We start from the raw sequence: 21,418 nt of genomic DNA, 5'->3' as shown, positions 1-21,418 counted from the left end.
TAATAGGGCATGGTCAGACCAGGTTGACCCCAACACTACTACTTCCGCCTCCGGATCCTTCCAACTAGAGTTTGCGACTCCTCTATCCAAACGTTCTTTTATAAAATCTGGACTATTCCGAAAATTACACCATGTGTATTTTGCCCCTCGAAATCCCAAGTCCGATAGATCGCAATTTGTTAGAGTTTGTTGGAAGGCCAACATCTGACTTGTTGAGCGTCCACTCCTTTCCCATTTTTCAGATAAGAATAATATCTCATTAAAATCTCCGATACAAACCCAAGGGTCGGGATTTGTATTTTTCAGGTACTCAAGGAGTGCCCATGCTTCATGTCTCCTTGAGGGATCCGGGTGCCCGTAGAAGCCCGTAAATTTCCATGGTACACCTTCACCCGGAATTTTGACCATGCCATTGATGTGGCGATGGCTAAAATTCTGAATATCGACTATGATATCATCTCCCCACATCAAAGCCAAGCCACCACTCCGTCCCACACTATCAACTACTAACATACTCGGAAAGCCTACCTTGGAACGGATACTCTCTATTTTATCTTTTCGCAACTTGGTCTCCATGAGGAAGACCATAGTGGGTCGCTTTTGCTTGACCAAGCGGCAAAGCTCTTGAACTGTCGAAGGGTTCTCAAGCCCTCAACAGTTCCAACTTAGGAAATTCATTGCGGTCGGCGGGGTTGCTCCGCAACCGCTGCCAATCCTGAACCATGTGTAAAGATTTTTGTACCACCACACTCCTGGACCTCCCCACTGATTTCCCTTTTCTTGTTTTTCCCTTGAGACTGATTCTTTTCAGCAACTGGGTCAGGATCCCCATCAGCTTTACGCTTCCAAGACACTATTGTTGTCTCTTCAGCACCCACCCCTAAGAACACACTTTCCTGATCGCCCATATTTTCGTCCAGCAAGGTTTTTTCCACATCAGAAAACAGTGGGCCAGAATACCTTTTTTGCTTTATTGGGCTTCTAGACATTCCTTCTAGGCCCATAGTGTTTTGATCCATGCACAACTTAGATATTATTGACCCACCTCTAGGCGATTCAACCAATGTATCACTAACAAGTATATAAGTCTTCTTTCCTTTCCCAGCTTGCTTCTCATTAAAACCTCTGTTCGTCGATCTGGAAGTAATTCTCACATGAGAATCTTGACTTTGCTTACGTCTAGCCCCCATTCGTGCATCTTCCCTTACGAATGGATTCTTGCCAAAAACAAAATCACCCAGACCTCCTTGATTTGTGCCAATATCCCCGCTGTTTCTACTTTAGGATTTAGGGTTCTCGGCTGCCAATGGCACGTCAGCAGACAGCAGCGCCTCTCATCGCCTCCGGAGGTCCACCGCCCTTGGTTTCATCACCTGCTCTGGTTCCCCTCTCCCTCCGTTAATCTTTCACGTGTTTTTCTCCCCACCGTGTGGGAGACTTTGCACGTAGCCACGGTCCATAGTCAAGCTTCACTTGATGTCGTAGGCTACTTCTCCGGGTGCACCCCGTAGTGCCATGGCAGATGATTCCACAGGTATAGCAGAATTTCGGCAACCGCTCATATTGAAATGTAATCCAAACTGACGCCCCTTGCACGTTGATTTTCCTACCTCTTGGAAGAGGTTTTCGTAAATCAATAAGAATCTTTACTCGTAGGAATTTGCCCCAGCCTATCCCATTTGCATCAGTGTTGACAATCTCAACCATTCCAACAGTTTCACCAATTCTACGTCCAATCGATTTCCCCATGCACCCCAACGGTAGATTTTTCATTCTCACCCAAAAAGCCTTTTTTCAAATGTGTAACTGGATGGAGAAGTAGTACCATCAAAATCTTCGACAAGGAAAAGACTTCCTTCATGGACCCATTGTCTCCCATCCAATACGCGTTCCTTATCTCGCATGTCAGAAAACTCTATCAAGAACAAATTTTCACCAAGGATCTTGAAAACCATCGTTCCGTACAATTTCCACAATCTTAGAAGCGTTGTCTTGATCATCTCTTTGCAAATCATTTGTTCTGCTATCAGTTTTGCCACAACACAGGATTTCCCACAAGCAGCTACTTCTTCAAACTCCCCAGCAGGTATCACTATCTCCGCCTCTTCGTCCTCTGTAAAAGAAAAATTTGCAAATTGATTTGACAGATCTTCCGCCATTCTTCAGAATAACCAAATCCTACTACTCCTTTCACAGTCGTCAAAACGTCTGGAAAAGAACTTTTTCTTCTCCACTATATCAGATTAGGGAGAAAACTTTATATAAAAATCCAGTATACCAAAAAACTTTCTAAACAGCCGGGCAGCCACTGTTTCCAGAATTTCTGATTTCTCCCAGATGGTCTACTGGACAATAGAATGCGCCACCTCAAAGGCTACCCATTCCATTGTCCCCATAAGGTTCTTCGAAATAGAGATTCTCGTCGGAGACGGTTGAAAGCTACATCATATACGTGATTCGCCATATACGTATTATGATAACCTTCTCCTTTGATTGTTTATGTACAATTAATTCTTATACAGTTAAGGTTGGTGGGTCTCATAGGATGTCATGGTACACCCTTGCGACCATAGGGATTCCACGACCGTACTGGATTGCTATTTATTGACCAAAAAGCGTCTTGGCACTGTTTGGCAAGAGCTTGTTACTATTTATTCAAAAAATTTAACTCCTAACATTTTTATTTTTTACATCACATCAATTACTTTTTACGGCTATTCAAATAAAAAAATTATTATAAAACAAAAAATTTCACTTTTTCATACAAAAAATTCTTACTTTTTTATTTTTTTATTTTTATTTTTATTTTTCACATCAATCAATTTTTGCTATAGTTCCTGTCCACTAAACAATAACTGTCCAATGCCAAATAGAGCCCTTAGGTGGCTCACTCAAGATAGAATATCCATAAAATAGCTCACACCTTGGCGTGGTTGCATCGTGCTATCATCATACCTGTCACTTGGTACTAATATCATAATGGTACTAATATCATAATAGGTGCCTTAAGGTCAAGCTCGTATAACAAAAATGTTGCACATGCTCACATGTAACACATGCCATTGGTCCTACAAATCCAATGATGAATTTGCAAGAGTTAGACAAAAGAAGAAAATAATAATTTCTCTTTATCATCTCGTATCAATCATAACTCTATAATAATATAGTGAGCATGTGCCCTTTTTTTGTCACATCTTATAATAAAATTTTAATGTAACATAACATCTACATTTAAAAACATATCAATCGTCTAATGAATCTAGGGCACACATTGTGTCATGTTCATGCTCGAAATAAAAATTTCGTTTTCTTCGAAAATTTCCAAGCGATAAACTCTCCATCTACTATTGCATGAGTTTACTTACCTTATATGTTCAATTCCCTTATAAATAATTCTCCGTAAAAGTTGTCTCGCCATTTGTAATTTAATCCTATCGTTTGTCTAGTTTTAATTGTAAAATCCTAATTTTTTCATAATGACTACCCATTTTTTAAAGGACAGAAATTTCTTCTAAACTGGTTTGAAGAAAATTTTCTTCAACTTAATCTAATAAGTGCCAAATGTCATATCTCACATGTTTTATTTAATATTTTAAGTCATTTATTATCATTCCAGTAATCTAGGAACCTAGATATTATTTTTTTAGTAACTCAAAAATATTAAATGACACTTGTCACTTATTAGAGTAGGTTGAAAAAAATTTCCTCCAAATCAAATTGAAGAAAATTTGTGTCATTCTTGAAAATCTTACACCGGTGATTATGTTTGTTGAGCTCCTTCATCCATGTTAAAAATATGCTTGTCCCACATTGAGAAAAGAACCAAAGACTCCCATGCATCTATAAAATGGATGCTCCTGCCTTTGTGAGCCCAGGCTAGTAAATGGGCAGTAAACGGAAATGACCAAAATATCCTCAGCTCTCAACCATTTGAATTTTAAGAATATATATATATATATATATATATATATATATATATATATTTTAACATTAATTAACTAGCTAAGTGGAGCAGTTTAAATCGGCTCAACTATTAGCCGAGCTCAAGTTAGAGCCAACTCGGATAAGGGATTTTTTTGAGAAACTGAGCTTTTAATACTAGTTTTGAGCTGAGCTTGAGCTTGAGCTTGAGCTTGAACTTAGTAAAAATTAAATGGGATTAGCTTTCATACGCAATATTTATCGTGTTTGTCTCTCCAGAGGTAGTTCAATTGGCTGTGAACCACGCTTCATGAAGCGGAGGTCACTAATTCGAATCCCCCTACCCCTTCTTTTGTGTGGACATATCAAAAAAAAAAAAAAAAACTTACGGTGCCTGGCTCATTTACAACTCCACCCTACCATAAAAAATTCAGTTAAGCCCGTTATAATCTATAGGTTTAGTATAATTGGTACAGTTATACAACGCTTTCAATTAGCTGCAAACCATAAAAATGAGAAAAAAAAAAAAAAAACCGACTTTACCAAACGTCCTCAATACGTGTACGGCGGAGAAGATTACGTTATTCTAAAAACGCGTGAGGGCAAATTCCGCGCCTTTTATGCCCATCCAGCGTGGCAATAACATTCGATCGTGCTTTCACGTTTTCCAAACTCCACGCGGTTGCTAAACCGCCAGGTGCCGGTTCAAAACCTTCCCGCGCCGGGGTTTTCTCTCTCAGGCATGCATTAAATTCCGGTAACATTTACCGGCTAGGAGGCCCGCCCTCGCGAGGGCAACTCCCATGTCAAAGTCATCGCGACTTGCACGATGCTAACCGGCCATTAACATTTCAGTTTACCCAAAATATCCTCGCTTACTTCCCCCTAGTCTCGATTATCCGATGGAGTGTTCCGTAATTTGGGCCCTCTTTTAATTAAATGATCCTTGACAAATAAATTTTCCTTCCGAGCAGAGAGGAAGAACTGCAAAACTCTTCGCTGAGACAGTTAATAGTTTTGCATGTGAGGCTTCGATGAATTACGATTTCTTTTGATGCGATCCCTGGAATTTCTGGTATTTTTTTTTTCTTCTGATTATTCAGAAGTTTAATTTTCGAAATTGAATTAATTGCATTTGTATTTGTATTTGTATTTGTGTAATTTGTTATCCTACGGTTTCTCATTAACCAAACAAAGCTGACAGTTGAATTTTTAGAAAACTTGTTGAGAGTTAAGTCTGATGCATCTAATAATATATTGTGTAGGTTTTTGGTGAATTTCATACAAGTTTCAGGCTTAATTATAACTGTTTTACTATTTGGAGTGTTGTAGGGTTAAAATTGATGCTGATTTTTATTTAGAAAATTGAGGCTTTATGTTTCTTTATTTCTGTGTAAATTTGTGCTTTTTGTCTAAATGATAATGCTATTGATGTTTTTCTATTACTCTTGAACTTGATTCATCTTGGTTCTGGGGAATTTGACTTTGGGACTCGTTTTGAGGATTTTTTTTCGTTCTTTCTTTTAGTTTATAATTTGAAGGAACCAGAAGAAGAATTCTAGGTTGTGAATGAATGTGAGAGATGGATTCTGCTAGGGGTTGGTTTCAGAAATTCCAACCTAGAGTGAAAACTGGACCTATCCGAATGAATGGAGTGGAAAATGTGAGTGATGAGGCGCCTTCAAGTGCAACGAAACAGAAGGCTGAGGCAGCGAAGCAGTATATAGAGAACCACTACAAATCCCAAATGAAGTGTTTGCAAGATAGGAAGGAGAGGTAAGGTTACCAACACTTATATGTTCTGATACTGTGAGCACACGGTTTTTCTATGAAGTTGGGGAAATGATGGTTTTTGACCTAGCTTTTTTCAATCTCAGTTTAATTCCTTTAGCTATTGAAACATTGTCTGGATGTGGGTTATTCTGTGATGCGGAGGCATCTTGTTGGAGTTTTGAGCATTTTTGGCTTGTATTTGCTTCCTGATTTATGACATGGAATGCTTTCTATTGGCGCCTTGGTCATCTGATTTTGGTCATTTTTTTTTTTCATTTGCTTTTCTGTGATGACACTTGTGAATATAACGTTTATGTTTTCTTTGTGTTAAAGTTCTGAACTCTTGCACGACGGGACTTACAGCTATGGCTCTTAAGTTTTGCATTCTATTATAAATCTTTAGAAAGCAATTCCATATTTCTTTTAGTTGAACTCTCATCTGCGGTTGAAGCGTATAATCTAGTGTAGTACCCAATAACAAAGAATCATTACCTCCAGTTAGAGAAGTTTTAAAAGTTGGAATCGATTGGAACAATGTCTTCATTTTAACGGTGAGGTTAATTCCAATTAAATTTGAAGGCTAAATTTAATTGAGTGAATTGGTGTGAAAATTATTGGAAATATGCACATATGTAAAGGTCCTAAAGATCTTCTATGTAGATCTAATTGGATATGTCATTTATTCTTAATGACACATAATGATTTTCGTTAACAACAACAATTGCCTTATTTTCTTTTGTTCTTCATTGAAATGAAAGAAGCAAATGAAATTTCATGCCTATAAGTACAGTTGATGACTCTCACTGTGAACTTTCATCTTATATAGTGCCCAGTAAACACATCTTATCACAAAAAGTTTATCATCCTCTTAGAGCATTCTCATTTGGCTCTCTATTTTGCTGAAATCCCTAGTTTGGGAAGCCAAAAAATGCTAAAATGCCGCTTTTTGGCTTTCCATCCGGCTCCCCAATTTGGTGATAAATATGGGGAGCATGAATAGTGCTCCTCACTCCCCAAATGTTAAAAAAAGTTAAAAATTTGGTCATTCTCTCTCCTAATTTTTTTTTCTTCTCCAAAAGAAACTTTGGTTGAGGTGAATGAAAATTGGAGAGGAAATTGTCTTATTTATATTGAATGCATATGACTGTTGGGAAAAGACAAATTTTGAAAAAAAATGACCGTTGGGAAAAATACAAATTTGTAAAAATCAAACCGTAAGGAAAAAGACAAATTTTCAAATATATGATCATTAGGAAAAAATAAATTTTCAAATATATGAATGTTGGGGAAAGAATAAAGAAATCCTTAAAAAAGAATATTTAAATGGAATAGTGAAAGTGGATCCCTAGTTTTTTGAGCCGGATGTAGGTGCTTTGGAAAAGTGAGTAGTTAAAATCGGGATAGGTTATTTTTAGCTAAAATAGAGAATAAATTTAGGGAGCTGGATGAGAATGCTCTATGAATTATCTCCAACATTTTCAATTTGATTAAATACTGCTACCAGTCTGAATGCGTCTCCATTTTTTTTTTTGGCCAAAAGTTCTCAATTACTTCAAATTGACTAATTTGTCCCATAGGCCTCTTGCTCGAAAATATCCGTTCTTTCTATATATGATACGAGAACCATTTGTATAGAGCTTTTGAAGTGAATTACCATTTACCATTGACTGGCCAAATTATGTGTGTTCAAAGGTAGGTAATTTTTTTTTTCTTTTTTTTTTTAGAACTTTGGTTCTCATGGTTTCTATAAAATTGCAAATTCCACTTTTTATTTTGTACTCTCTTTTGTATTTGTTGATTACTATTGATGTAATCTCTTCATTTCCTGGCTGTAAGTTTTTGCTTCTACTGAACGCAATAAAATTTGCCAAATGCATGTTACCGTATTGGCTCATCAAGTTTTCCACGTGTTACACTTAGTTTAGTATTTCTCCTAATACAGACGCTGGACATTGGAGAGGAAGCTTGCTGATGCTGATGTTTCTAAGGAAGAACAAATGAATATTTTGAAATATTTAGAGAAAAAGGAGACAGAATATATGCGCCTTCAAAGACATAAGATGGGTGTTGAAGATTTTGAACTTTTGACCATTATAGGAAGGGGTGCATTTGGGGAGGTTCTCTTCTTATTCTCTTCTTATGATGTGTTTATGTACTTGTTTCTTTCATATCAAGTGATCCTTTATGAATCTCTGACTCTATTTTTTTTTTTTGGATAAGCTAAAAACTGTATTAAGAAATAGGGGATATAACATTTTTTAAATATCTAATTATGGTGTGCATATTGTCAACCTATTTTCTTTGAATGTACAGGTGAGACTTTGCAGAGAGAAAGCTACTGGCCATGTGTATGCAATGAAGAAGCTCAAGAAATCTGAGATGCTTCGCAGAGGTCAGGTGCGTTTGAAGTTTGAACCAGTAGTACCCTATTGAATGAGATCTTGAGAGCTTGTTCTGTTTTATTCGTTTTTTGTATGGTTTTTTTTTTGTTTTCAGAATTTCAAAAACAAAAGAAAAAAAGCTATAGAAAGTATGTTTGGAAAAATTTGAAAACATAAAATAGTATTTGAAAAACACAAAAAAGGAGTCTAAAAGTTGATTTCATACTCCAAAAACTAAATTCATTTTTGAATTCATGTTTGGATGAGAGTGGTTTTGATGGTTGACTAGGACTAAAGAGCCAATTTTGACCTAATTCGACTATTCTGTAGAAAAGGACTTGCTTATGTTATCTCATTATGAATAACTTCATTTATTCATACTTCTATATTTTCTTTCACTATTGGAAGGTGGAACATGTTAAAGCTGAAAGAAATCTTCTTGCTGAAGTTGATAGTGCTTATATAGTCAACCTTTACTGCTCTTTTCAAGATGATGAGTTTCTGTATCTTATAATGGAATATCTTCCTGGTGGTGACATGATGACATTACTAATGCGCAAAGATACCTTGACTGAGGATGAGACCAGGTTTTATGTTGGGGAGACAGTCCTGGCCATCGAGTCTATTCACAAGCACAACTACATCCACAGGTGTTATATCATTGATCTACGCCAATGTTCTGGATCTATAATATTACCCATTTGTTAGGCCTAGACGATAATAGTGATATCGTCACAACATCTTAGTCATGCAATGCACATCTTGTGGTGGTATTCACCTATTAACATGCCCCAATTTGCCATATCTCTGAGTTTGCTTTTGCGTGTTGACATTATTTTCTAAATAGATATACTGTTGTGTAGATTGTCTGTTGTATATTACTTAAAATTCCTGTATTGACTTGGCTACTAATATGAATTTTTTTGGTGGGAAAGTAAAGTGTTTTCTTTGTCGAAACTAATTTTATATTCTTTGTCAAGGAATGGGAATTGGAAACTAGTAATAAGTATTACTTATTAATTATGTGATTTGAAGAAGGCTTTTAGAAGAACATGGAATGGGTTTCTTCTAAGATCTAGTTTGGTAGATTATTATTATTTTTTGATGACGGGGAACCTCGACAAGGCAGGGCCCTTTGGACCCACCCATGTAGAGTAAACCTCGGACCCATGCACTGCACCCTCAGAAGTTTCCCTACATGAATCAAGGTAAATCGCTAGCTTTTACACCGGGGGTGTGGCCCCAAGGGGGAGTTTGCACCTAGTAAGTCTTGAACTTGGGATCTTTGGGGTGATACTCCCTAAGACCACAAGCCTCAACCACTAGGCCAACCCTTTGGGGTTGTTTGATAGATTATTGGAAGATACTTGTGTGTGTGAGTTGGGTATAATAGGTTTGAGCTGGTTTGTTGTAAGGGATTATGAGAGTAATTTGTGTTTACGAGGTTTTTGAATGTTTGTGAGAGTTAATTGAGTGTTTTTAATTTTATTTATTGATAGTGCATTTCAATTAGCATTGCCCATAGATATATAAGTTTGGAGTTGGCTGAACCACGTTAAATGTGAATGTTTTTACTGTCTTGTTTATGTGGTGGGCTTTCAATAGCCCAAATCCTTAACAGATGTTGGTAGTAGAGCTTTGGCTATCACAACATTCTCCAACAAGTTACTTCTGATAACTTGACAATAGTCTTATCAAGCCTCTTCTTTCTAGAGAGAATGATAAGAGCAATCTTATCTATTTATAACCATTTGTGAGATTTCAATTCAGAAAATGCTTGATCAAAACCTCAAGGATCGTTGAGGCCTGCATGTTGAGTCTGTTGTACCCGGTTTATTATTTTATTTGCTACTTTTTTCTTTTGGGTCAACTGTATACATCATATTTATGATAAGTCCACTTAAACTACTATGTAAGTACAAATTTTATTTTCCATGATAGGGATATCAAACCTGACAATCTACTGCTTGATCGTAATGGGCATTTAAAGCTTTCGGATTTTGGTTTGTGTAAGCCCTTGGATTGTAGTAGTTTTCCAAATCTTAGTGAGAATGACCATGGAATGGGAAAGGATTTCAAATCTTCAATGGAGAGTGACAAGCACACTAGTCTGCATTCTGCACCAAGACGGACACAACAGGAACAGTTATTGCACTGGCAAAAGAACAGGCGAATGTTGGTATGCTCTCTACCTATCCTAGAATTATATTTGTAGGGCAAAGTCACGAATGTCATCCCTGGTTGGAAATTTTTATACTCTGTTGCTTGTCAAACATATGTTGAAGGCAAAAAAGAGCAATTGTAGATAATTGGTTGTCAAGTTGTTGAAAGTGCCTGTAGTGCTAATACTTGCTTTTCAATGCTGTTACACAGCATTAGTTTAACTATTTTTGCAGGCTCTTTAAATTAAGTGACAACAGATACTGATTGTTCATAATGGTGAAAAACTTTTCTTTTAGGAAAATAATTTAAATTCTGCTGATTGCACTGAGGCTATATTTGGATGAGGGAATATGATTAGAATTCCAGTTTAAGATGGCATTTCTGAAATGTCAAGCCTTTGCTAGAGTGGGAATTCAATTAGAATTTAAATTCTGCAAAATGACTTACTCTTTTGAGAAGTGTAAGTCATTTCCTGGAAGAGGCTCTTACCTTTCACTCCCACCAACTGCCTTCATCCAACCATCGGTGGCCCTTACTGGTACCGTAATCACCATCAATTTCTCTTCCACTACTTGTCACTTCCATTTGGTCAGTGGTGGTTTTGTTGGTTGCTGCTGACCTCAACAGTAGCTAGCCAACTTTGGCTGCTGTAAATGAACCAAACTGTTTATGAAAAGTTCGAGCTTGACTTGTAAAGCTTGGTTCGTTTAATAAATAAGTCGATCTTGAGCAATAAATCTTGGTTGAATATTAAATGAGCCAAACTCGTATAAACTCGATTTGACTTGTTTATGTTGTTTAAACTTGTTAGCATAGACACACACATATCTGACATAAGATGTGGCTGCAACCAAACAGCAACCTTCGTCTTCAAAACGGAGCTAAATATTCACCAGTGCTAACAAAGTTTGCCGACAACCACAATATGAATGCCAACAGGGCCAAACAAACAACCAAAACAACATCAAAACTTGATTCAATCACAACTCTAAGCCACCGATTAAGTCTTTGGCAACCAAACAACCACCATACACAACTAACATTTAGTCACTTCCACACACAACACACAAACATCTCTGAAAATGTTAAAACTACTAACATTCTTTCATAGTAGTGACCAGATTGTTTAGATCGCCGTTGACTATATCGGTGACTCAGGACGATGGTAACTACAGTGAGGTTGATGGCCTCAATCATCCCTACCACTATGGTGATGACGGCACCTTCTTCCTTCCATGAAAATGTCTCGTCACAAAGCTCACTTACTTACCATTGACTAGACTAAGGATGTAAAGTGAAAAAAAAAGAAAAAGAAAAGGAGGTGAGGGCACGCAATCAAAGGAAAGGTAATACCATGTTACGCAGGTTAGTTGAAAATGGGCTTCATTTTCATTTCCCTCTATTAGACTTTCATTTATATTTATGGAAGGATTTGTACAATATTCTGGATAGGACAGCTCACTAGGAACACGTCATCATGATTCTCGACTATGGACATATTACACCCCTTCTAGATCATGCTCACATCATACTATTCTAACACTTATCATAAAGAAAAGGGGAAAAGAAAAATGAAAGCCCAGATAACCAAATGAAGGCAGGATGCTCCAAAACTTCAGTTCAAGCTGTAAAAAGAATTAATAAGCACAGAAAGTAGTTTGGGTTTGTTTGGTTTATGTTTGAATGAGGAGTGCATTACATTTTTTTTTGATAAGTAATAATGATATAAGAAAGCACAAAGGGGCGCAACCCATATACATGGGAAGTATAAACAGAGAGCGCCTAAGAGGGAGAGAAATGAAAGAGAAAATCGGAGAAACTAATTACTAAAGGAGCTAGCCAAGCGGCCGTCCAAGAGTAAAGAGTAAAGAAGAAAAAATGAGTCAATTCCTCTATAGTCCTAGTGGAATTTTCAAAACATTTAGCATTTCTTTCATTCCATATACACCACATAAGACACAGAGGGATCATCTTCCACACAACTGCACTTCGAGCTCATCCTCCCAACCACCAGCTATCGAACAAGTCCCTTACCTTGCAAGGCATGACCCAATGCAACCTGAACCGATTAAAAATCGTATGTATGCCAAAGAGCACTTGCGAGCTCACAGTGGAGAAGAAGATGATCGACTGACTCTCCGTTCTTCTTGCACATACAACACCACTCCACTACCACTATGTTCCTATTACGCAGAGTATTATGAGTCAAAATTTTACTTAGAGCCGCAGTCCACCCGAAGAAAGCCACTCGTAGAGGCGCCTTAGTACGCCAGATGCTCTTCCAAGGAAACACCTCTTGATTAGAATTGGACAAGGCCTTATAGAGCGACTTAACCTCAAACTTGCCCTTCTTGGACGAAGACCAGCAAATACGATCTGCAATGCCTATGGAAATCTTGCAAGAATACAACCAATCAAAAAAAGGAGAAACCAAATCCATCTCCCAATCTTGGACGGGCCGTACAAAAATGACATTCCACTTGACAACCCCATTCCTCCACGTAAAATTATCCTTCACCCAAGCTTCTTTGTGTCTAGCGATACTGAATAAGGACGGGAAGGCTTGCTTCACAGAATTATCCCCACACCAAATATCATGCCAGGAACGAACTTTCGAACCCTCACCCACCTCAAACCAAATACCTTTGGCAAAAAAATTCCAACCTTGACGAATATGCTTCCAAAGGCCGACACCATGAGAACCCGAAACCTCCTTCGTGCACCACCCACCTTCCTGGTCTTCATACTTAGCTTTGATAACCTTGCACCAAAGAGCCTCGCTTTCATTCGCATATCTCCAAAGCCATTTCCCCAAAAGAACTTGATTAAATTGGTGTAGCCTCCGAATGCCAAGACCACCATAGCGTAGGGGACAACAGACTTGGTTCCAGCTTACAAGATGCAACTTAGGCTCATCTCCCATTCCTCCCCACAAGAAATCTCTTTGGACTTTCTCAAGCCTTTTAGCTACACTTATAGGAATCGGAAACAGAGACAAAAAGTAAGTCGGAAGATTAGCCAATGTGCTTTTAATGAGAGTTAAACGACCTCCTTTAGAGAGATATATTCTCTTCCAACCTGCCATCTGACGCTCCATCTTTTCGATCACATCATTCCACATAGCCGTATCCTTATACGGTGCCCCAAGAGGGAGACCCAAATACTTCATAGGCAACTTGGCAACACTACACCCAAGGATATTAGCTAAAACCCCAATGTTCTCTACTTCACCAAGGGCCACAATCTTTGACTTTCCCAGATTCACTCTCAAACCCAAAACAGCTTCAAAACATAAGAGAATGAGACGTACATACCGGATTTGCTCGATAGAAGCTTCACAAAAAATCAAAGTATCATCAGCAAATAAAGAGTGAGAGACCATCAACTCCGATAAGACCCTATTTCCCACCGAGAATCCAGTCAAAAGGCCTTGGTCTACCGTCGCATTCACCATCTTACTCAAAGCCTCCATAACAAGCACAAACAATAACGGAAAGAGAGAATCCCCTTGCCGAATTCCCCTTGAACTGTTAAAGAAGCCTTCCGGAGAACCATTCACAAGAATGGAGAATCTTACTGACTTAATACACCACTCTATCCAAGCCCTCCACCTCTCGCCAAAACCACACCTATGCAGCAGATACAAAACAAAGTCCAAATTTACAAGATCATAGGCCTTTTCCAGATCCAATTTACAAAGAACACCTGGCACCCCTGGTTTCATGCGACTATCCACACATTCATTTGCAATGAGAACGGAATCTAGGATTTGCCGACCTCCAATAAAAGCATTTTGACAATAGGAAATGACCTTACCCAAAACAGTTCTCATCCTATTGGCAAGAACCTTGGACACAATTTTATACACCCCTCCCACCAAGCTAATGGGCCGAAAGTCCTTCAGCTCCACCGCATCCCCGTTTTTCGGAATCAAGGAAAAAAAAGTTGCATTCAAGCTCTTCACCAATTGACGTCTACGAAGGGACTCAGCGAAAACCGCCATAACATCTTGTTTAACAACACCCCAACAAGCTTTGGAAAAACCATCTGGACCTGGAGCCTTATCACCATCCATGCCTTTAACCACCTCCCAAAATCTCTTTTAGTGCATTACATATAAATGTTGAGTAGTGAACTCATGGAATTGGCTTTGTCAGACGAAATGAATCCCAGTATGTCCACCAGATACTCACCAAAGAATTGGCTTTGAGCTTTGTCTTCCTCTATATTTTTCTTTTCTTTTAACTACTAATTTGTGGCCAATAATGTACAAACACGCACACACATGTCCTCTACAAATAACTGACAGCTAATGCTTCAAATTTATTTCTTAACTGTTACAGAAAATTGGTTTAGTTGCATGATTTGCTGTCCTAGTGCTCAACTTCAAATTCTAGATTTAATCTTTTGGAGGCCATAGTACATATTTCACTACACTGGATGCTTTTTTGTTTTCTAAGTGAATGTTTTCATATAAATTGATCTGCCATATGCCATCCAGGCTTTTTCAACAGTGGGAACACCAGACTACATTGCCCCAGAAGTACTACTGAAGAAAGGATATGGAATGGAGTGTGACTGGTTAGTTGATTCTTTTGTACATGTCACATAATCTGGACATGTAATTTGTTTTCATTTGGTAACCAGATAAGTGTACCAGGTGGTCTCTTGGAGCAATCATGTATGAAATGCTTGTGGGGTATCCACCTTTCTATTCTGAAGAACCAATGTCAACATGCAGAAAGGTAATTGTGATGTTAACTTGATCATGATATACTATTTTCTGAACATGTGACATACACATTACTGAAGAGGTTTTTGATTTAAATTAGCAAAACATGGTTTGTTAATGGATATTTTTTCTTTTGTGTTGAAATCTCATGCTAAAGCTGCTGTGAGCTTCTTTAATTTTGATGAATGGATGACGTTTTCTGATTGGATCCCCTGTTGGCATGTGAAAAGAACACGTTCTTTTTGTATGCTAGAGAAATGCCACATTTTTGTTTCTGGCTTTGCACCATCGCTAAATTCAGTACTTGCATTTTTAAAGGCATAATGTGGCAACCCTATAAAATGAAAGCATGGGCGTATTATATATATATATATATTTATTTATTTTTCTGGTAATTCACAATATAGATCCATATGTCCACCACCGCAGGTGCTTCCTGGTCTTGTGTGTAATTAGGGAGATCAACGCTATCAAGGATACTTGGGTTATTAAAATACGGTAGACGTGTCCCTGTCAGGTGATTGAGGCAGGGATGTGCACTGGGAGGCACCTATGGTTGTCATGCATTTTTAGAATTAGTATTAGAGTAATTTCTCTTTGAAAGTTATTTTAAGGATCTCTTAACTTTATACACGCTCTGGCAGGACCTAAAAAGCATAATTTTTTTGAATAAAATGAATTTCTACAGATGGACTACTTATGATACTTAACGAAAATTTCTTTTGCTAAATGAAGAAGGAAATTTATTGAACTAAATGTAAACAATTGTAATTTATGTAATACATATAGTGACTCACATAAGAACTTTCTAAAACACTGGTCTGAAATTCTTAAGAATGTGAACTAAAACTCATGAGAAGGTAAACAATCAATCAGCTTGCCGATTTTTTAAATTAATTAATAACTCTTTTACTCAACAAAACCAAAAGTAGGTGGACCACTTTTTTTTTTTTTTTTTAAAAAAAAATATATAAAATTCTAAGTTTCAGTATGATGAATATCTAACTTATAAAGTTCTAAGTTTCAGTATGTGAGTAAAGAAGATTATTAGTTCCACACTGATGATATCTTGGAAGAAAAACTTAGTAAATCAGAATAAATTTTTTCCCTTAAGTGAAAAACTTCTTTAAATTGATTTTATTGTTTCAGAAGAGAATTTCAACTTGAGTGGTTTCCCCTTTCAAATGGCTTTCTTCTGGTCCAATTTCAACTGCTGTGTTGAAATATTGTTTTCTTGTCTCCGATAGTCAGACCTTTTAACAACAACAATATGTTTGATTAGCCAATCTTACATTCATGTCCCCATCTAAGCTATTTTCAAGGATTATCATTATTTTTCGCCTATTGGTACATGAAGAGATAACTGCTAACATCTTATTTGTATATTCTTATCAAACAAATGGTCAGTTCATTCAATGCAGATCGTAAACTGGAGAACCCATTTGAAATTCCCTGAAGAAGCCAAGCTGTCTGGTGAGGCTAAAGATCTCATTTGTAGGCTCCTGTGCAATGTTGAGCGGAGGCTTGGGACCAAAGGAGCTCATGAAATAAAAGTAGGGTGTTTAGGCTATTCTTTCTTTTGATTTGTTGTCGACATGGGTGATTTATTTTTTAATAGTATATCTGAGACGTCTCTGCGCATGTTAGGCACACCCTTGGTTTAAAGGATTACAATGGGATAGATTATATCAGATGGAAGCTGCTTTCATTCCAGAGGTCAAGGATGAGTTAGATACTCAAAACTTTGAGAAGTTTGAAGAGGTGAGGATAATGGTTTCTTAATAAATTCTCTCTTTACAAGTGATACTCTTTGCCAATTTTTCTTTATCTCACCTGCACATCTTGAAACTTGCTGCCTACAGTACCTAATTTGGTTTTTATATGTCCAAAAGCTGCAGAGCTAAATTTCAAAATTGAATATCAGCATTGCAGCTAAAATTGTTTGAACAGTGTCTGCAGTCAGAAAGGGAAGGAGATGTTATTAAAGCTCTGCTATAGCTTGGCAATGTTCTTTGATGGCACTTTTGCTGCAAGTGATCTTTTGGCCTATATTATTTAAGATTTATTTCCTGCTTAAGAAAAAAAAAAATCTGCTCTTTTATCAATAAAATGGATGCCAACTTACTTTTACTTATTTTCTGATAATTTGATAATATGTATATTAGAAGTAAGAACTGCATTCGCTTGTTTACTTGGAAACATAATTTCCACAGATGCACGCAAGCGTGCAGGCGCACATTTTATTTGGGTATTGTAAGAAATTGAATCTAGATGCTCCGAATTATTGAACAGGCAGTCATTGATGTTGCAGAAATTGTTCAATATTTACCAAGCTTTAGAAGAGGCCATGATTATTTGATGTTTCTTATTTCAGGCAAAATTTTGCACCATAAATGATATTGTTGTGATCTATCCAGATCACACAGTGATTGTGCACTCTGATTATTTAATACGTGAAAAAAATGGATGTCAGAACTATGGTTTTTTCAATTATATTCAAGTGCAAATATCTTTTTCCTTCTAATTTGTAAGAGAAGTTGTTCCAAGTAATTTGCATTATTGAAGCAGTCATTGATGTGGCAATAATTGTTATGTTTATTTAGCTATCAGAAGCCATTTTGTCTGACTAGTTTACATTTCAAGCGAACATTTCCCTGAAGAATATTTTTGTGGTTATCCATCCAAATCATGCATTTGTTATGCATCGGCTTCACAATTTTATTTTGTTTTGCTATTGTTATTGATTTATATACTAGTTGGGCCTCTCAATCTAGTAGTTTAAGAGTTTGATTGATTGTTTTAATTATTCTTGAACTAACATGTGAGATCTCTGTCTGTCTTTGCTTCTCCTCTCTGTTAGGCCTGGACATGAGAGGGAGTGTAAATGTTAGAGAGTCTAACATTGGTCTGGTGTGGACTTTGATATGGGTTTACATCCATCCAGTTGGGCCTCTCCGCCTAATAGCTTAGGCTCTTGTATTCAATTATTAAACATATTTTGTCATCCAGAAGTTCCATAATCTACATTGAGAGTTCCCATATTCTGTGTTGTTTTAGCAACGGCGCTTCTTTTGTATTCCACGCCACATACTTGATCGTGTCCTGTTTATACCCCATGGTGGAGCTTGCCAAATTCTTTTTCTGTCATTCCTCAGCTTTTTTTTTTTTTTCCTGTGAAATGAGGGATGTACAATGCTGTAATTGTTTGTTTCGTTGTTGTGTGTGTTCTATTTTTTCTGCATTAATTTATAGGTGGATCTTAGTCTGCTTGTGCTTTTGGAAGTTCTCCCTCTTCATTTGCAAAAACTATTTGCTGGGTCTAGTCTCTGCAACCATTTTCAACTTGTGACAAGATGATTAGCTGATTTGCTCTCAGAACGTCAAAAGGAACTTATTTCGTGTTGTTTCACTATGATTATATGATATAATCTGTGATTTGATGGCTTCTTAAGACTTTTTATTTGTATATATATGTGATTAGAAAATTTGAATTGCTGTAAATCTCCTACTCCATTATGCATGTCGGTTTTTGGTTGCATTTTATGTATTTCTACCATCATGTGGGTTCCCTACAAACTTTTAATAGGTCTTCAATATTGCAAACCTACCTCCAAAGCCTGTACTGGATAGTCTGGATGTCATGTGAAGTCACTGATGGTATTGGTTGTTGTGTATCATCTGCGTCAACTAATGGACTAGGAAAGGAGAACATGTTAAAGTTGCTCTTTTCCCTTGTTGAGTGATAAATTACTTCTGTGATCTTTGTTTTTGTGTGTTTCATGTAGTTTTACAATGGTGTGGTTTTCCTATAAAGTTTTTTAGTGCTTCAGTATTACAAACCTACGTCCAATGCCTATAAGAATGCTTGCGAATTTCACATGAAGTTCCCTGGCAATAGACTTCTAGTTGTATTGATGGCATTTGTTGTGTTTCGTCTATAGTTTGCTTGAGCTAATGGATGTTGAGATGGCACACATTAAAATTACTTTTTTTTTTCCTTTTCTACCTGATGCATTCATTTTGCAAATTTAATGGTACTCTTTATTAATCTAATTGTCCATTTTACTATGTATGCAGTTAGCAGCTCCAGTACAAACTACATCAAAATCAGGTCCATGGAGAAAGGCAAGTCTCATAATTTGCATTAGTCGTATATTTTGTTGCCTCTTGGGAACTCTTAAGATATAGTTAGATCTTTATATTCTTTTGGTGTTTTAAGTGCTTGTTTTTTTGTCTTTAGTTTTTTTCCAATTGGCTACCCACCCATGGTGTGTGGGGGGCCCTTTAGTCCAGGGCGAGGGGCATGCGAAGGGACTGAATCCACACTGAACTGGATAGGCCAAGAGTCACTGCCCACATGGCGTGGGTTAACACATACCTCCAATCACCTTAATTTAGCTTAAGGAATTTGTGTCTGAGAAATTTTAGTTGATACGAGCTTGTGTTTTACAACTTTTGAAGGTCGCTTAGGAAGGCTTTTTCCTTATGCCATTCTTCAGATTGGTGATTGCTGTTGTACTCTTTGGAGGACAGAATTAGAGAAGACATATATTGATGGAGTTTATCGTCCATGGCACCTTTGGGCAAGAAAAAAAATACTGTTAAAACCCTTTTAAGAACATTCTCAGATATTAGAAGCCCACATATTGTGTTCTTTTACTCAAAAATTAATCCTTTTTTTTGTTTCTTTTTTTTTTTTGTTTCTGTTCTGGGCTTTTTGTTTTCTGTAAAAGATTCCAACACGCCAAGATGTGTATTTGTTTGACACATCTTATGCAGTTAAAGCTTCCCTCCTTGGTGCGTCTGAACTACTATGCTTTATGGGATAACTGATTGATTATATCACCTCATTTTATTACAGATGCTTTCATCAAAGGATGCAAATTTTGTGGGCTATACCTACAAGAATTTTGAGATCGTGAATGAGGATCATATACCTGGCATTGGTCCGTATCAACCTTCAAATTCTCTAGTTATGATGCTCAAATATATTGTTTACGATAGCCCTTACTATAATATATTGCCAGAAAAAAGGGGGAGGGGGGATATATTTTTTCTTTTTTTAAAATCTAATTTTACCAAGTTCATGAAGTTGGTGTACTTCATTTACAGGTGCCATATCCTCTTTTCTTTCTTTTCTTTTCTTTATGAGAGAAGATTTTAACTTATTGTTTATTAGAGATTCATCTGACCATTAAATGACTCTACCTCAATGCAGCTGAGTTAAAGAAAAAGACTAACAAGCCCAAGAGACCCTCCGTTCGGTCATTATTTGGTACGCACGCTCTTCTTTAACTCAAATGGTCTTATTATGAGTATGTATAATGGTTCTCACGTCTCTTGTGTATCCCTTGTTTTCAGAGACACCTGATCCGCCTTCTTTGGGAAGCTTTCTGAACCTTTCGCCTACATCAGTGGCCTTTGAAAGAAGCCCCCCTGAGCCATTGCCTCATTCTGGTAGACCTCCAAAACATCAACTGAAGCCCAAGGGAAGATAACGACTGCTAGTTTACCAGTGATTGTTTATAGCCAAAGTAAACATAATTAAAGGAATTCCTTCTTCTGTCTAAGAAAAGCAAAGCAAGGCAATATAAAGCAAGTGTTCTGCTATTCATACGCTATTCCATCTTACTTACTTAGTGTAGATTCTGATTTCCCATATAGAAATTTTATGCTACGGATTTTTGGTATGGAAATTATTTTAAGCCTGTGTGGCCTGCTGTTGTAAATGGCTGCAACTTAATCTGGTTAATTTTAAGCTGATGTGTCATTATGGTTGTGGAAATGAAATTGCTGTGGAGTAATGATATAAGGAGGACTAGAGTTTTCTTACTATCTTCTCAAATGTGACTTGGCTTTTAAAACTATCAATAGATCAAAATTTAATAATTATAATTTCAAATTCAATGGTGATTTTAAAAGTCACGTCACATTTGTGAAGACTTTAAGGAGACTCTAGTCCTTATATATTACTTATTGCTGTGAGCTCTGTTTGTGGGCAGTTTTGGTGATTGGTGATTGGTCAACCGAAAACATTTTCAAGGAAACTGGTTACTATTTGGTGTTTGGTTGCAATCTCGAAATGGTTTGGAAAATATTTTTCTAGTGTTTGGTTGGAACTTGAAAATGCTCTGAAAACACCATAAGAATTCACATCAACTGTCACGCCACCCACAAAAAGTAGCATACACAACAACAAAATTACCACACAAGTACCAAATTAAAAAACTCGACACTGATCACAACTTCAATCAACGGAGTGTAACGGCTCCAATAAATTAATTGAAATTATAATACACATATATCATTGTTAAACAAGATCCAAATTAACTTTAATACACAAACATGTCCAAAACATTAAGTGTGCAAAGTTATCCAAAAGTACTATTTATCATGAGCAGCCGAACAAATTTTTTGGAGTAATGCTACGCAATTGAATTTTACTATT

At 37.0% G+C, this 21,418-nt stretch overlaps 1 protein-coding gene across 1 annotated transcript; it reads left to right on the top strand.

Annotated features, from left to right (window-relative positions):
- Positions 1-4,710: 4,710 nt before the first annotated feature.
- On the top strand, positions 4,711-20,728 carry LOC132170252 (uncharacterized). The gene is made up of 14 exons (XM_059581158.2): positions 4,711-4,996; positions 5,449-5,697; positions 7,637-7,811; positions 8,008-8,091; positions 8,484-8,725; positions 10,017-10,254; positions 14,740-14,819; positions 14,899-14,983; positions 16,392-16,523; positions 16,618-16,731; positions 19,048-19,095; positions 19,832-19,916; positions 20,189-20,245; positions 20,332-20,728. The coding sequence occupies exons 2-14, from the start codon at positions 5,504-5,506 to the stop codon at positions 20,466-20,468; spliced, it is 1,671 nt and encodes a 556-aa protein (XP_059437141.2). The 5' UTR covers positions 4,711-4,996; positions 5,449-5,503; the 3' UTR covers positions 20,469-20,728.
- The last annotated feature ends 690 nt before the right edge of the window (positions 20,729-21,418 follow it).

Source organism: Corylus avellana, chromosome 1 (genome assembly GCF_965113065.1).
Source record: "Corylus avellana chromosome 1, dhCorAvel1.hap1.2, whole genome shotgun sequence".
In the NCBI taxonomy this organism is placed as follows: domain Eukaryota; kingdom Viridiplantae; phylum Streptophyta; class Magnoliopsida; order Fagales; family Betulaceae; genus Corylus; species Corylus avellana.
Note: the sequence above shows the minus strand (reverse complement) of the source record. Positions and strands in the feature narration are given on the sequence as shown.

Bases quoted from the DNA above. Each gene is read 5' to 3' on its own strand.
- LOC132170252 (XM_059581158.2), top strand. From the start codon at position 5,504: ATGGATTCTGCTAGGGGTTGGTTTCAGAAATTCCAACCTAGAGTGAAA. The intron at 5,698-7,636 runs GTAAGGTTACCA...CTCCTAATACAG, and splicing joins TTGCAAGATAGGAAGGAGAG to ACGCTGGACATTGGAGAGGA. The intron at 16,732-19,047 runs GTGAGGATAATG...CTATGTATGCAG, and splicing joins ACTTTGAGAAGTTTGAAGAG to TTAGCAGCTCCAGTACAAAC.